The sequence below is a fragment of the Panthera uncia genome, chromosome F2 (genome assembly GCF_023721935.1).
Source record: "Panthera uncia isolate 11264 chromosome F2, Puncia_PCG_1.0, whole genome shotgun sequence".
NCBI lineage: Eukaryota > Metazoa > Chordata > Mammalia > Carnivora > Felidae > Panthera > Panthera uncia.
The window spans coordinates 38,266,592-38,283,083 of record NC_064812.1 but is presented as its reverse complement, the minus strand read 5'-3'; the positions used below and the strand labels follow the sequence as shown (position 1 = coordinate 38,283,083).

Here is a 16,492-nt window from a genome sequence, read left to right as displayed (position 1 = left end):
ACACCATTGGCCAGAAGATGGCCATAGCAACTTCTCTCTAGATAGGTCTCCAGAGGCCAGGAAAACAAAGCAAAAATAAACTGCTAGGGCTTCATCAAAATAGAAAACTTCTGCACAGTGAAGGAGACAACCAAAAAAACTAAAAAGCAACCTACAGAATGGGAGAAGATGTTTGCGAATGACATATCTGATAAAGGATTAATATCCAAAATATATAAAGAACTTATAAAACTCAACACCTAGAAAACAAATAATCCAATTTAAAAATGGGCAGAAGAGATGAATAGACATTTTTCCAAAGAAAACATACAGATGGCCAACATACACATGAAAAGATGCTTGACATCATTCATCATCAGGGAAACGGAAATCAAAACTACAATGAGGTATCACCTCATACCGGTCAGAATGGCTAAAATCAACACCACAAGAAACAACAAGTGTTGGCAGGGATGTGGAGAAAGGAGAACCCTTTTGCACTGTTGGTGGGAATGCAAACTGGTGCAGCCACTGCAGAAAACAGTATGGAGTTTCCTCAAAAAGTTAGAAAGAGAACTACCCTATGATCCAGCAAATGCTCTACTAAGTATTCACCCAAAGAATATAAAAATACCAATTCAAAGGGATACAGTGCACCCCAATGTTTATAGCAGCGTCATCTACAATTGTCAAGTTATGGAAACACCCCAGTGTCTGTTGACTGATGAATGGATAAAGATGTGGTATACAGACACAACGGAATATTAGACAGAAAAAAAAGAATGAAACCTTGCCATTTGCAACAATATGGTTGGAGCTAGAAGGTTTAATGCTCAGCGAAATAAGTCAGTCACAGAAAGACAAATACCATATGTGGAACTTAAGAAACAAAAGAAATGAGCAAAGGGGAAAGAGAGAGGCAAACTAAGACACAGACTCGTAACTATGGAGAACAAACTGACGGTTACCAAAGGGGAGGTGGCAGGGCTGGGGGCGGGGGGGACAGGTGAAATAGGTGATGGGGGTTAAGGAGTGCTTCTGTGTTGTATGGAAGTGCTGAATCACTATACTGTACACCTGAAATTAGTATTAGACTGTATGTTAACTAATGGGAATTTACATAAAAACTTTTAAAAAACGACAACAAAAAGGTAACCTGGTAGCATATCTAAACAGCCGCTGTTAAATGCTGACCGCTAGACTGCTAAGGGTTGCACAATGACTTAATTTCCTTAACTCAGTTGTTTAAAGAATATTTTTCTATAAGGCTATACCTATAAGATTATCATAAAGGAAAATGGCAAAATAGAATTGGCTTGCAGATACTAGCTGTAATTAACTAATTTCTGCAATTCAAGGTGGGGACTTAACTGCATCTTGTTTCTATTGTACTTTATATAGATACACTAAGGGAAAGCTTTCAGTGTTCAGAGTCAGGGCAAGAATCATTAAATGTTTCAGATCAAAAGTAAGGCAATTCCAGGAATTTTGTACCATTACTGAAGTTCTAATGAATTAAAGACAGTACATTTCTTTTCATCAAAGTATACAATCACTAAAATGACTAGCTTTTTTAGGTCTTTCTTCCATTAGCAACAATAATTCACAACTGACTATTCATTTGACTAGTTACTAAAAGAGCATGGTTGATTATTAGCTTTTTATATATTTATAAATTTGTAACTCTATCATATAACTTCATTGCATTCTCAGATTAATATAGAAAGTTAAAAACTGACTACTGAAGGCCTGTAGAATTACAACTGGATATTCTAAGCCAGGTTACTGAGGCTTCTGTAAGATACTTTACTAATTAACACCAACTTTAATTATACTTTATACTGCATATCAAGCTAAACACACACTACTACTTAATTCATACAGAAAAATCAGTTCCTTTATTAAGAACCATGAAAAATATACCTTTTGAAATTAAGATATTTGTTTTCTACAATTCTTTTATCTGTTACTATATACTACTTTGATACCCTCTTTCATTTATCTCCTTAAGATCTGTCTATATTTATGGGAAGAAGATTTTTCCACTACTGACAGACAAAATTATGAACCCAAACTAGTTTGGTTTTGAACCAAGACAACTACATTTTGAGTTTACAAAAAAAAGGTTATTTACTGGAAAGCCTCCCAATACGATGAATCCAACCTAATGAAACTATTTTATTGAGTGAGAAGTTCTGTGGGACAAAGTTGCCAACCTAATGTCAAGATGGGAGAGAATGTGGAGTCACTATTAGGTTGACCAGGCTAACAAATCTAACAGTCCCAAAAAGAACAATATACTTCTAACTGTAAAAGATGTATATCGGGGAGTATGATGGAAGCTTCTTATGTAAAGGGTTTTGACACTAAACTACCACATATATCCTGAAAATCTGAATTAAGTATGAAAGTACAAAAATAATTTCAGACTTAAAGAAATTTCATTTATGACAGTTAAAGTAAAACACAACTCTTTTATTACCAACACAACCTGATATATGTATTACTAGTAACCTCAGTTGATCCTAACAACTTATTTTGAAATCTAATGGATTATTTAAGAAGTAAGCACTGCGGGGCATCAGTCTTATATTAAAAGGTGATAAATTATATTGTCCACTCTTTGATCCTAAATGCCACAATTGGTTCCTAACATCTCTTTTGATGTAATTATCCCAACAGTCCCCACTGCTTATTAGCCAAACATTCAAAATGAGGTTATGAACAGAAAGCCCACACAGTCAAAATAACTTCCTCAGACATCAACATCAGCCATAACATATGCTTGGAGTATAATACCTTTGTTTTAAAATGTAAAGTAGCCAATTTTTCATCACAATCTTCTAAATAAATGACATTTTGAAAAGAACAAGTTACTACGAGGAAAGTTTATGCTTGTTAGAACTCTTCTTGGTAAGCCATTTTTCTTTTTGCCATGTGCTTTAAACATCTTAATAAATTCCACCATGATGACAAGAAACCACACAGTGCACCTGTGCTCTCTGTCTTAATGAATCCAATAAGTACAGGCCTGCTCACTTTAATTTGTAAAGGAAACGATGATACAGTCAGTTTTAACTTAAGGTATTAATTATCCAAATAAGCAGAATTAGCTTAATGTTCCAGTAGACCTTGCCCAGATACAACCACTAAGTAACATTTTCTGAAATTACGGCAGTTTTAAAAACAGCAAGTTTGGAGGAATAAGGAAGCAGAATGCTCCATCCAAATGGATTAAATTATACTGAGGAACCGATGTAGCAGTTCAGAGACACTCAAGTTTTTGTTGACTTTAACTACTACAGAATCAATTAAATGCAGTTTAAATGCCCAGTGGGTAATTAACCGTCGCCGTTTTATGCCTACCTGTATATAAACACATTATCTTTCAAGAAGGCCACTCTCCTTTCTAAACAAAGGTTATAACTGTCCTAAACGCCGCAGCATACCGATGGTCAAAATCTTATAGAAACTCCACATGGACCCAGACAATCACATGATATAACTGTGCACATGCCACACGCCATCTGTTGGATATGACTGCCAGCGCAGATTTCGTGAGCTGGCAAAGGACTGAAATAGTCAAGAATTCTGCAAGTATTTCAAAGTGCAGGCTTCTCATTAATTTTAATTTCCTGTTGGCTCTACAAGGAAGGAGTGCGTAGCGAAAGCACAATGTGCCACATACACTCAAGTTCATGCCACATGTACACCTGTAATCATAAACTCTTATCCAGGGCTATCCACTAAAAACACTTGAGATTCTGTGTTTATTTCTTCTTTACCCCAGAAGAAATAAATCTGCCATATCTACATTATCTTTTCATACTTTGTTAATACTTTTGCAAACATCTGGAAATACTTGACAATAATCACTTAATTAATGCAAAGCTAATCGATGACAATATGCTTAAATACTTCACTCGACTGAAGTGGTTTCCTCGGTCCACACAACTAGGGAATGACGAGAACAAGAAGCGCTTTGACAAAGGAGTACACTACAAGGGAAACTCTTAGCCAACATCTCTTTAAAAAGATGAAGCAGATGATACCGTACTGCTACTCTGCTAAAAACTGGTAGATGCTGCTGGCTTTGGTTTGCCCCTCCGGGCTCTCCACAGGGCCTGTGTCACGGACGGCTTTCCAAAGGGCTGGCATTGCTACAAGCGTCTGCATGGGCTCTTGTATTCCATCACTGTCTCCACAACATTACCCTCCAGAACTGCTGGCCGCCGTAGGACAGCGAAAAGATCCTGAGAAAGAAATATTTCTCCAGAACGAGGGACGATTCCTAAGATGCGCACGGTGGCTCCAGGAGCACTTTCTCTGGGCTTGCTGCTTGCTGTGTTTTGTGGCAGTGAGGTGTCAGTTTGCTCATCTGTTTGTTTCCCTAGAACCATACAGACTTGCCAATCCAGGAATCAGAAGTAGACGGGAAAACCACTTAGGAAAGTCGGAGGCAAATTTGCACTTGGAGGGGAGGACTTTATATTTCCTCTGCTACCATTATTGAAACTTTTTTCTCCAGTGCTGCTCTGGAGGAGTCTTGTGCCCATTAGCTCAAAAGGCAATGCAAATTGAATAAATATTTTAAAATCATAGCAATCAAGAAAGGTTAACTTACATTTCAGTTTGAGTCAAAGACAAAAACATGGCTGATTTACCTAATCCCTCTCATACTAGTAATTATTGTCAATCCAATTTTTTTTTTATTTTTTAAAGATTGGAACCAATATAGTAGGTTAACAGATGGCTTTTAAAGTTTTTGTTCTTGTTCCAAAATCTTTACGTTACACAAAATATATCTATTTAAGTATAATACTGTAATTTCTGCAAAACATGATCTACAAGCTCTCTATTTAACGCTAAACAATCTGGATGCTAGGGCTGTTTGGAAATAATTCTAACAAAAACTGAAACATTAGTCTAGTGCTATAATAAACAGATTTGCCTTTTATATTTGTTTTTAGGAATCTTCATAGGCACACCCTAAACAGAACATGTTTTGTGGAGTTAAAATAACCGGTTCAATTAGCCCAAATATATTTTATGCTATCTTTATTTTACCCCCAAATTGGTGAAATCATAAATTAATACTCCTCTCATCTCATTACAACCAGGAACATTAGCATAAAACAACAGTTCACAGAAAATCCAAAAGACAAATGCTAAAAGAAAATACACAAATTATGTTGCATACAGGCTTTTGGGTAAAGAACGCTTCCTACTCTGCACATCTGTCTAGCAAGTGCCTCTCTGAATGTTTTGTCCTTTAGGAATCTGCTCTGAATACCACAAAAGACAATTAAGTCTTTCACTTTTCTTGAAATCTATTTTCCTCAATGCAAAAGGATAAGCCTTCTATGCGTTGGAAATATGGTCAAAACAACTTTGGGTTGTTTTAAGGAACTTCTACATAATAGACGTAGGAATCACGTAAAAATCTAGTTCTTTTGGAAGGTAGCCTTAAGACACGTCATAAAGAGAGAAGATAAACACATAAACCTTAACATGTTTTATATTTTGATGAGTCACTTTTTTTTTTTTTTAACATTCTATGTATCTAATGTATGATGGGATTAATAAGACCAGATTTTCCTTATCATTACCAGCTGGTGTTTTATGTGGAAATCTGTCTTTGCTTTTAGTCCATTTCCTTACTTTGCAAGCAAAGTATCCCATCAAACCCCTTCCACTCTGTCGCACCCATACTGCCTCTTTTCCTACTCCTTTAGCCCCTCTCGCACTCTCCTTTTTTTTTTTTTTTTTTTACCATACTCACCAGACTCTTGGCAATTCTTTATTCACCCCCTGCTAATCCTTCCTTTATCCATCTCCTCTTTATTCTCATTTACATTCCCCTCAGTGGCTATTACAACATTTTCCATTTTCCTCAAAGTGATGAGAGGGTTGAGCAGTAGTTCCAGCTGACAGGTGTGTAAATGTTGGGGTAGAAAGAACTCTGGTAACTCTGTACCACCGCCCCCCCCCCCCCCATACCTTTTTAAGGCTACATGCCTTGTATACATCAAGAAAGAAATTATTCTGGAAAAAACTGGATCCAGTCATGACCTCTTAAAGCCTCTTTCTTAACTGTGAGGACATTTTCCCTTCCTTTTTTTTTTTTTTAAATTACTTTCACTTTCACTACCTAAGGTTCGTCACCTTAACCAAAATTATATTCCTTTAAGTTTATTTATTTATTTATTTATTTATTTATTTAGAGACAGAGAGAGAGAGAGAGAAAGGGAGGGGGAGGGAGAGAGAGACAGAGGGAGGGAGAGAGGGAGGGAGGGAGAGAGAGAGGGAGGGAGAGAGAAAGAGAGAGAGGGAGGGAGGGAGAGGGGCAGAGAGAGAGGGAGAGAGAGAATCCCAAGCAGGCTCCACGCTGTCAGTGTAGAGCCCAATGTGGGGCTCAATCCCACAAACTGTGAGATCATGACCTGAGCTGAAACCAAGAGTCGGACGCTCCACCCCCAAAACTGTATTCTTTAATCTAGTAAGTCAGCTATTTCAGTGTTTTTAATCTTTTCTAATGTCTCCTATACTTCTGTTTTTGTTGCTTCTTTTCTACTTTATTACTATATTATTTCAAGCCCGTTTCACATAACTGATATCCCTTACCTCTAGTCTTTTCCTTTCAATCAACACTGCATACTACCATCGAGATTAATATTCTAGGGGTGCCTGGGTGGCTCAGTCGGTTAAGATTCTTGATTTCAGCTCAGGTCATGATCTCACAGTTTGTGAGCTCTAGCCCTGCATCGGGCTTTGCACTGACAGTGTGGAGCCTGCTTGGGATTCTGTCCCCAGCCTGCACTCGCTCTCTCTCTCTCAAAAAAAAAAGATTAATATTCTAAAACACTTTCATCATGTCATTCTCCAACTTAAAAACCTTCAATGGTTTTCTACTGTCCAGGAAATAAGAATTCAGACTTTGCAATCTCTCATTCAAGTCTTCGACCATCTGAGCCAGACCTACCTTTCCACTATCATATTGTTCCAAATGAACTTGAAAGTCTCTACTTCATTTTCATCCAATACACCTCGTGGTTTCCTACCTCTAAGATTTTTACTACACACATCATCCTGTGGTGCCTGCCTTCCCTCCTTCTGTTATCCATCTTTCAAAGCTAAGATAAAGTCCCCCTCCACAGTATAATTTCACAAACTACTCCAGCCTTTGCTCAGTCCCTGCTTATGCAAAACCACATGACGTTTGCATTATTGCTCTAGCTTAGAATTTAATTAATTTATATCTTGTCTTAATTTTATAAACTTATTTCTCTATAGAGCTGAGCACAATCCAAGCAGAGAGTAGAGCATTTGTTAAATTAGTTTAATGGTTTATAACAAATTTTGTAATTTCCAGATAGAAGGACTCCAAAATATATGATAGGCTGACAATTTTACCAGAGGTTTAGAGGAGCTGGCCACTGGAAATTCAATGCTTTAATTTACAAAACTAGAAGGAGCCTAAAAGGGACAGTGGAAAGCTACATGTCAAAAGTTGTGTGTGAAAATTTAAAAAGCAGGGTACTGAAACGACCCTTACCAAAATCACAAATGACCTCCAATTTCCTAAATTCAAGATTCTAATTTTAGTTGAATTTTAATTATGACAATTTCTAGTGGAACATTTGCAAAGATGATCACAACAAATCCTTTCATTTTGCAGAGCTCTCTGCAATGGGACTCTGCTCTTTTCCCCATCATGAGATAAAATCGATTTCTAAATCCCTTGAATCTGGACTGGCCTTGTGACATATTTAAACTTAACAGAATATGGTAGAAATGACACTGTGAGAATTCTCCCCTCCTCTTATTTATTTATTTTTATTGTGGTAAAAAATACAGAACGTCAAATTTAGCCTTTTGATGATTTTTAAGTTTACAGTTCAGTGTATGAGATACATTCACACCGTTATGCAAACATCACCATTATCCAACCCCAGAACTTTTTTCAACTTGCAAAACTGAAACTCTGTGCCCATTAAACAAGAACTCTCTCCTTTCCCCTCTCCCCACAGCCCCTGGCAGCCACCATTCAACTTTCTCCCTCTGTAAATCTGACTATTCTGGGTGTCTCATATAAGTGAAATCACACAGTATTTGTTCTTCCGTGATTGACTATTTCACTTAGCATGATATCTTCAAAGTTTATTCATGTTATAGTGAGGTTACAGCATGTGTCAGAATTTCCTTCCTTTGTAGGCTGAAAAATATTCTCTTGAATGTATATACCACATTTTGTTTATCTATTCATCTATCAATGGACACTTGGCTTGCTTCCACCTTTTGCCTATCATGAATAATGTCACTTGTATATCTTCTTTGGAAAAATATTTATTTGAGTCCCTCACTCATTATTTAACCGGGTTGTTTGGTTTTTTTGCTGTTGAGTTGTAGTTCTTTATATATCCTAGATGTTAACCCCTTATCAGATATGTGATTTGCAAATGTTTTCTCCCATTCCATGGGGTGCCTTTTCACTCTATTGACAGTGTCCTTAGATGCACAAAAAAATTGATTTTAATGTACCCTAATTTATCTATTTTTTGTTGTTCCCTGTGTTTTTGGTGTCATATCCAAGAAATCATTGCCAAATCCAATGTTAGGAAGATTCTCTTATGTTTTCTTCTAAGAGTTTTATAGTTTTAGTTCTTATGTTTAGATCTTTCATTTTGAGTTAATTTTTGTATATAGTGTAGAGTAAGGGCCCAACCTCATTCTTTTGCACATGGCTGTCCAATTTCCCCAGTATCATTTGTTGACAAGACTGTTCTTTCCCCATTGAATGGTCTCAGTATCCCTGCCAAAAATCACCTGATTATATATGGGACGGTTTATTTCTGGTGTCTTTATTCTACTCAACTGGTCTATATGTCTGTCTTGTTTTGATTACTAAAGCTTTGTATGAGTTCTGAAATTGGTTAAGATGAGATCTCCAACTTCATTTCTCTTTTTCAAGACTGTTTTGACTATTTGAGTCCTTTCAAATTCCACATGAATTTTAGGATGGATTTTTGTATTTCTGCAACAAAAATGTCATTGGGATTTTGACAGAGATCACATTGAATCTACAGATTGCTTTGGCCCATACTGACATCTTAACAACAGTAAATCTTATAACCCATGAACAAGAAATATCTTTCTTTATATTGGTATCTTTAATTTCTTTCAGCAACGCTTTATAGTTTTCAGTGTATAGGTCTTTCACCTCCTTTGTTAAGATTATTCCTAAGGATTCATTCTTTTCGATGCTATTATAAATGGACACTGTGCAGATTCTAGGTGTAGGTCTGAAGAGGCCTTACAACTTCTCTGTCACCCTCTTGGTAGGCTGCTACAACCACATAAAAATGCCAGGCTTGCCTGATAGCATCATATGACCTAGGCTACTGTGGGCACCACTGCCACACACACGAGTGAGGTAATTTTAGGGGTGCCTGGGTGGCTTAGTCGGTTAAGCGTCCAACTCAGCTCAGGTCATGATCTCACAGTTCATGAATTTGAGCCCGGCATCAGGCTCTCTGCTGTCAGCACAGAGCCTGCTTTGGATCCTCTGTCCCCTTTTCTTTCTGCCACTCCCCTGCTTGCCTTCTGTCTCTCTCGCCCTCTCTCAATAATTAACTTTTTTTTTTTAAGAGTGAGGTAATTTTAGAGAGATCATTCAGATCCCATCAAGCTGCCAGATGATTATAGCCACTTGACAGACCCCAGGTAAGACCAGGAGAAGAACCACTCCACCGAACCTAGTCAAAATGCTTACCCACAAAATTGTGAACAAATAAAATAGTTGTTATTTTAAGCCATTAAGTTGGGGGGGGGGGTATAGCAAAGACTAACTGAAACAGAAATAGAATTAAATCATTTTATTTGCTATTTCTTAACCATGATAATTTATTCATTACTTTGTAGCTCATTTCAAACTGTTTCTCAGAGGCTATTAAGATTTATTCCAACTGAGACAAGACAAAGTTCTTTGATGCTAAATACTCTACATAATTCATCATGTTCATGAATGATTTAAAGCTTGAATGTCAGCATTCTAAATAATTTATGATTTTTTTAAAAGTAGACAGCTTAAAATGAAATCTTCCCAGAACTACTATAGAAATATAGATTTTATTTTTGAATATCTAACTTCAAAATTGAAAAGACAAAAATAAGTAGATATTACAATTAATGTTTTCAGGCAAACTTGCGCCCTTGCTGAAATTTGCTAGCTATCTGTACTAACTATATTGGGAATAGATTTTGAAACTTTAGTATCTGATTATTTCAAAACACAATCACAATATTTAGGAGAAAAGTACTAAACATTAAAAATACTTATAATCCCAAAGCATTTAGAGGCATGTTGACTAAGCAAAATGGCTATTATTTAAAAACATTAAAGATATACATATACCTAAAATTCTATTTACTTATAAAGAAATGCATTTATTTATATTTATAGCTGTAACTATAACTATAGGATTATAGTTCTTTTATGTGGAAAAAAATCTTACAGAACAATATGCAAAACTAACATATTATTTAAAACATGCTAAAGCAAAAATTTACTCCATAAAAATTTCTACTCCATTAAAGAACTCATTTTGAGAATTTACTTCAAGATGTGGAAATAGTTGCTTTAGAATTGTTCACCTATATTATACGCAGTCTTTAAAAGAAATGAATAACAAGGAGCAGGGCAGAAGAAATAAAGAGAAAATATAACAAAGAAGCAATGAGGCACAGTTTTATACTGAAATTTATATGCTAACTAGATATACAACAGGACTATTATTTCTGACAAACCAAGTGGAATTAACACTTACCAAGTAGAAACTAATTCAATTAACTATCAAAGTTGAGGCAAATTTCTCAAAGTCTATGTCATAAATACCTTTGTACCATTTACTTTGGAAAGTAAATTTACTGTCAGAAATATCTGGTATTTGCACTATTAAGAAATGTTTTTAAGTTTATTTATTTTGAGAGAGAGCACACACAAGCAGGGGTTAGGACGGGTGGGGGGAGGGAGGGAGAGAGAGGGGAAAAGAGAGAGAGAGAGAGAGAGAGAGAGAGAGAGAGAGAGAATCATAAGCAGATCCCGTGCTGTGAGCACGGAGTCTGACACAGGGCTCAATCCCATGAACTGTGAGACCATGACCTGAGCTGAAATCAAGAGTCAGACGCTTAACCAACTGAGGCACCCAGGCGTCCCTAAAAACATTTTTTGACATAGTTGTTATTTTAGTTTTAAAGAGTCCTAAACATTTCTCTAAATTTGGTCTCTGATTTATTTAGCTATAAGCAATTATTTACATTTCTCTGCAAATACCTGTCTACAAGCAAACAATAATTTTACCACTCTCTTATCTACATATATAGCTATACACTGAATATTAATACACTCATTGTCTAAGTTTTATTTTTTTTATTTATTTATTTTTTTTCCAACGTTTTTAATTTATTTTTGGGACAGAGAGAGACAGAGCATGAACGGGGGAGGGGCAGAGAGAGAGGGAGACACAGAAACAGAATCGGAAACAGGCTCCAGGCTCCGAGCCATCAGCCCAGAGCCTGACGCGGGGCTCGAACTCACGGACCGCGAGATCGTGACCTGGCTGAAGTCGGACGCTTAACCGACTGCGCCACCCAGGCGCCCCATCATTGTCTAAGTTTTATACACACACACACACACACACACACACACACACACACACACACACAAACTGTGCTTCTCAATGTGATGATAAAATGAAGAAGGATAAAACATAAATGGAAGAATTAAAATGTACTTACAAAGTCAAAGTCTCCATCCTGAGGAACTTTCCAGTTGTCAGGAAAAACATTTTTGGACATAGGAAAGGGTTCATGCATGTTCTGATTACAGTTTTCATGACTTTTATTCTTGAAGTCCTGTTTATCAAAGTAGTCCATAAAAGACGGTCTTTGTACTTGTGGTGAAGTTGCGTTTCCTTAGGTAAACAAAGAACACAGAAACAGCATAAGTTCTTATATTTAAAGAAGTGTGGTTTTTATCGAAGTATGATTTTTTTATTGAGCAAATAATAAATTTGCACTGGTCAGATTCAAGGCCAACATTGTCAATTTAATGAAGAACAAAGTAAAATGAAACAATGAAAAAACAAAAATATCCAGGCCACATAAAAATTTGACTAATGATTAGGCAAAGACCCACAATATTCTTAGATTGTAGAAAACATTTGAGAATTTTGGCAAGAATCTTTATTATAGTTTACTAAAAATCGTTTCAAGTATATTGAAGTCTGTCAAATGAAGTAAAATTTTAAAACACACTTATTTTTAAACACCTAAGCCTCCATTGTTATTGTCATTGCACACCACAAGCTAAAGAAGTTATAAGGACTTACCCAGGTTTCTCTTATGTCTTTGTTTCCTTACAGTCTTTCTAGCTGATTCCACCTCATCCTGGACTCCCATAGTTTCGCCTATCATATTTATATGTGACTCCTAACTGTCACTTCACCAGCCTAGATCTTGCTTCTGAGTTCTATTTCTAAAACTTTGCCATATTTAAGTCAGAAAACCAATTTTTTATTTCTAAAGCTCACTTCTAAGTTCTATATCTTGACTTTCCTACTGCTTACTTTTGGACTACTCCATCTGAGGTGAGTCAGAGTTACCTCAAACTTACCAGTTCTAAAACTAAAGCTAACTTCTAAAGTTTAATGTCCTTAAGGTTCATCCATGTATTAGCATGTGTCAGAATTCCCTTCCTTTTTAAGCTAAATAATATTCCATTGTATGTATAACTCACATTTTGTTTACCCATTCATCTGTCAATAAACACTTTTGACTATTTTCAATAATGTTGCAATGAACATGGATGTACAAATATTTCGAGGCCCTGCCGACTATATGTTTTTAAGTCTTTTTAAGCTAACCAAGTTTTTCTCTATACATCTGCAGATCTTTATTTACAAGTAATTTTATTTTTTAATAGCTACATAGAGGCCTTTTTCATTTTCTTATGGGTGCTTTAATGGTTGTACCTAATCCCTGATCAAGTGAGTCATTATGATACAATGTAAGCAAACACGAATAATTATTAGTAAAAGTAATGTTTATTTTTTATTTTCAGTCTATGAATTATGTCTTTTATATGTGTTTCTGAGTTTGTCTTTTCATTAGACTATAAGTTCCCTAATGCAGGAACCCAAATAATTTCACAAATAAGAGAACTACGATCATCAAGGAGTGTTTTTGATTATCCACCCAGATGTTCAACATCAATGGCATGAGGAAGAGCTAATGAGATGGTATGTGGCATTTCAACATCATTACTTTTGAATTAGTAAGAGGCTGCTAGTATTTCAGTACTAGCAACTGTGAATTGGCAATAATAAATTTGAGAAATTATTGTGACTACTACAGTTTTTAGAATGATCTGTCCCAGTGAAGTCAGAAGGAATCTGATATTCAGAATATGCATGTATTAGTGGAAAAATAGGGGAAAAAACTGTTTATCTAAAGACTCATCATCTAATCAGAACTGCTCAGGCTTTAGAAGGCTTGAAAATAAGGGTGAGAAGACATCTGGGACCCAAATGGTACCCCCTGAAAAGATACTAGACATTCCATCAAAATTAGGATAGTATAAAATATCAATATTCATAGTAAACTTTCAGAACTTACAACACTCTCATATCCTACATACAAAATCCATGAAAAAAGAACTCCTCAGGGACAATGTATCAAGATAACAGCCAAAGCTGTCTTTATATTCCCTGTCAGAACAGACTTTACTGGTATGTTAAAAATGAACAAAATATAGGAGGAAAGGTACAATATCTCAATAATCAATAAACATAATATAAAGATTTTATTATCAATTTTCTTCCCTAAATAAATTATCAATTTATTATCAATTTTCTTCCCTAAAATCTCCTATTGTTAAAAAAATAAATTGTTTAATCTGATGAGGTTAAATTACTGACATTTGGATGGGACATACATTCCAATAACATTTTCAACAGATTTTAAGAACTCCTGATTCACCTCTGGGCCTCATTTTTTTTTTTTTCATTTTTTTTTCTTTTTCTATTATTATTATTATTATTATTATTATTATTTAATTTACACCCAAGGTTAGTTAGCATACAGTGCAACAGTGATTTCAGGAGTAGATTCCTTAATGTCCCTTATCCATTTAGCCCATCTCCCCTCCCACAACCCCTCCAGTAACCCTCTGTTTGTTCTCCATATTTAAGAGTCTCTTATGTTTTTTTCCCCTCCCTGTTTTTATATTATTTTTGCTTCCCTTCCCTTACATTCATCTGTTTTGTCTCTTAAAGTCCTCATATGAGTGAAGTCATATGATATTTGTCTTTCTCTAATTTCGCTTAGCATAATACCCTCTAGTTCCATCACGTAGTTGCAAATGGCAAAACTTCATTCTTTTTGACTGCTGAGTAATACTCCATTGTGTGTGTGTGTGTGTGTGTGTGTGTGTGTGTGTGTGTGTATATATATATATATATATATATATATATATATATACATATACCACATCTTTTTTATTCATTCATCCATCTATGGACATTTGGACTCTTCCCATAATTTGGCTATTGTCGATAGTGCTGCTATAAACATTGGGGTGCATGTGCCCCTCTGAAACAGCATACCTGTATCCCTTGGATAAATACCTAGTAGTTCTGGGCCTCATTATTACAAGACATCTTTATCTCCAGAATTAAAATTTGGCTCCTATGGAAACCTTTTATTACAAAATAAATCCAGGAATTTAACCTCAATTTTTCTCTACCTCTTCCTTTTTTAGGAGAATAAATAATAAAATATTACAAGTGTTGCTCAATGAATTTTCTATAAAATGAGTAAGTCAAATGATGGAGGGGAGAAAGATAATCCCTCAAATGAAAACTTTCTCTGCTTGATATTCTTTTCTTGTTTAAGAGTAATTTTGTAATAGGATTAGTTATTTGTAAGTTCTTATTTTAACCAGCTGGTCTTAAGATGGGTTACACACATAGAGATCTCAAAAATTTGGCACTTGGTATGAGAAAGGGTTATCAATATTTATATAGTAAAATCAGAATCAAAAGAGTAACAGTGGCTTCGTTGGCAACTCATTCCTGGAAAAGTAAGACACCATGGAGATCACAATTACTAACTGCATTTGACAAACACAGATTTTCACCGCAGCAAATTTCTAAACAGCACTCTTCTAAAAATGAATTTTGTATATTAGGTGCTTTGGAAAAATAAAACAAAACAAAAACATATTATGACATCATTAATCCACTGAAGCCAACAGCACTCCCTGACCAATGCCCCTCCCGCTTCCCACACCAGGCCAGGCTCACATTGCTCTTAGCAGTTGTCCCTCTATTCAATACTGGCTTCACCACAGAGACCCTAGTTAGTCTTCCTTGTCTGCTTCTCAATTAGGAGACATGAAATTCTTCATCCTAGAATCTTCACCAATGTCCTGGTATTGTACTGAAACTGTCAGGGTCTTGTGATATACTAGTGACTCTTAGTACAGACCTTTGTATCTCAGTAAATACAAGAGTAATATTTTCTTATTGGAAACTAATATTTATAGAGCAGTTATTCTAATATGGCCTACATTTTAACAGCAGCAACGTGCACAGGAAAGGAGAGGAGAAAAATAAAATCTTAAAAGTTGCTTTTCTGGGGTGCCTGGGTGGCTCAGTTGGTTAAAGAGTCCACCTCTTGATCTCAGGTCATGATCTCACAGTTGTGAGACTGAGCTTGGCATAGGGCTCCAAGCAGGGAGCGTGTGCTCGCTCACTCTCTCTCTCTCTCAAAAAAAAAAAAAAAAAAAAAAAAAGATGGAAGATTGCAATAAAAGAATAATTTTTAAAAAGTTGCTTTTCCAATACAGAGAATAATAAAGTAGAGGAAAACTTTTAATCTTTTATAACAACCTTCACAACAAAAAGTAATTTGGGCTGGGAGGTACTTCCTTTAGAGATGTAGAGAGTAAGGAAGAAGGATAAAGCCAAGCAGTATTCTTGTCTGCCATGAGTCAGAAGAGTAAAAGCAGAAATAAGGAGTGGCAATAGAAAGGGAAGAGACAGACCAATTCCTGGAGCTGACTAAAAGAAAAAAGAAAATGACTAAGGAATTTCTTTCTGGGAATCTATGTTTACATCTTAACAATCCTGTGCTGGTCCTAACCCTATCTTAATCGGGAGCTCCTATCCCAAGTCACATGTGCTAGCAATAGCGTTCCAGTGTCTTAAAGTGAAAATTTTGCCTACCCTAATATCAATAGATCCTCCCTTCCTTGAGGTGCCAAGGTGTCTCTCCTGTGGAGAGGAATGGCCACGTAACACAATTCTGGCCAACGACACAAAAGATGAGGGTTTCTAGGAAAGTTCAATTTTCTTGGTGTAGGTAATACCCCCAGTTTCTTCTTGCTCTTTCTTCCTGCCTGGAACGCAGACTTGATGGCTGAAGATCTAGCAGTTATTCCGTAAGCAGGAGG

The 16,492-nt window shown here is 36.0% G+C and overlaps 1 protein-coding gene across 1 annotated transcript in view; it reads right to left on the bottom strand.

The window, feature by feature from the left end:
- Nucleotides 1-16,492, bottom strand: part of STK3 (serine/threonine kinase 3) — a 195,137-nt gene that overhangs the window by 59,149 nt on the left and 119,496 nt on the right. Inside the window, 1 exon segment of the mRNA XM_049632679.1 lies at nt 11,776-11,951. Within this exon segment, the coding sequence (XP_049488636.1) occupies nt 11,776-11,951 (176 nt within the window).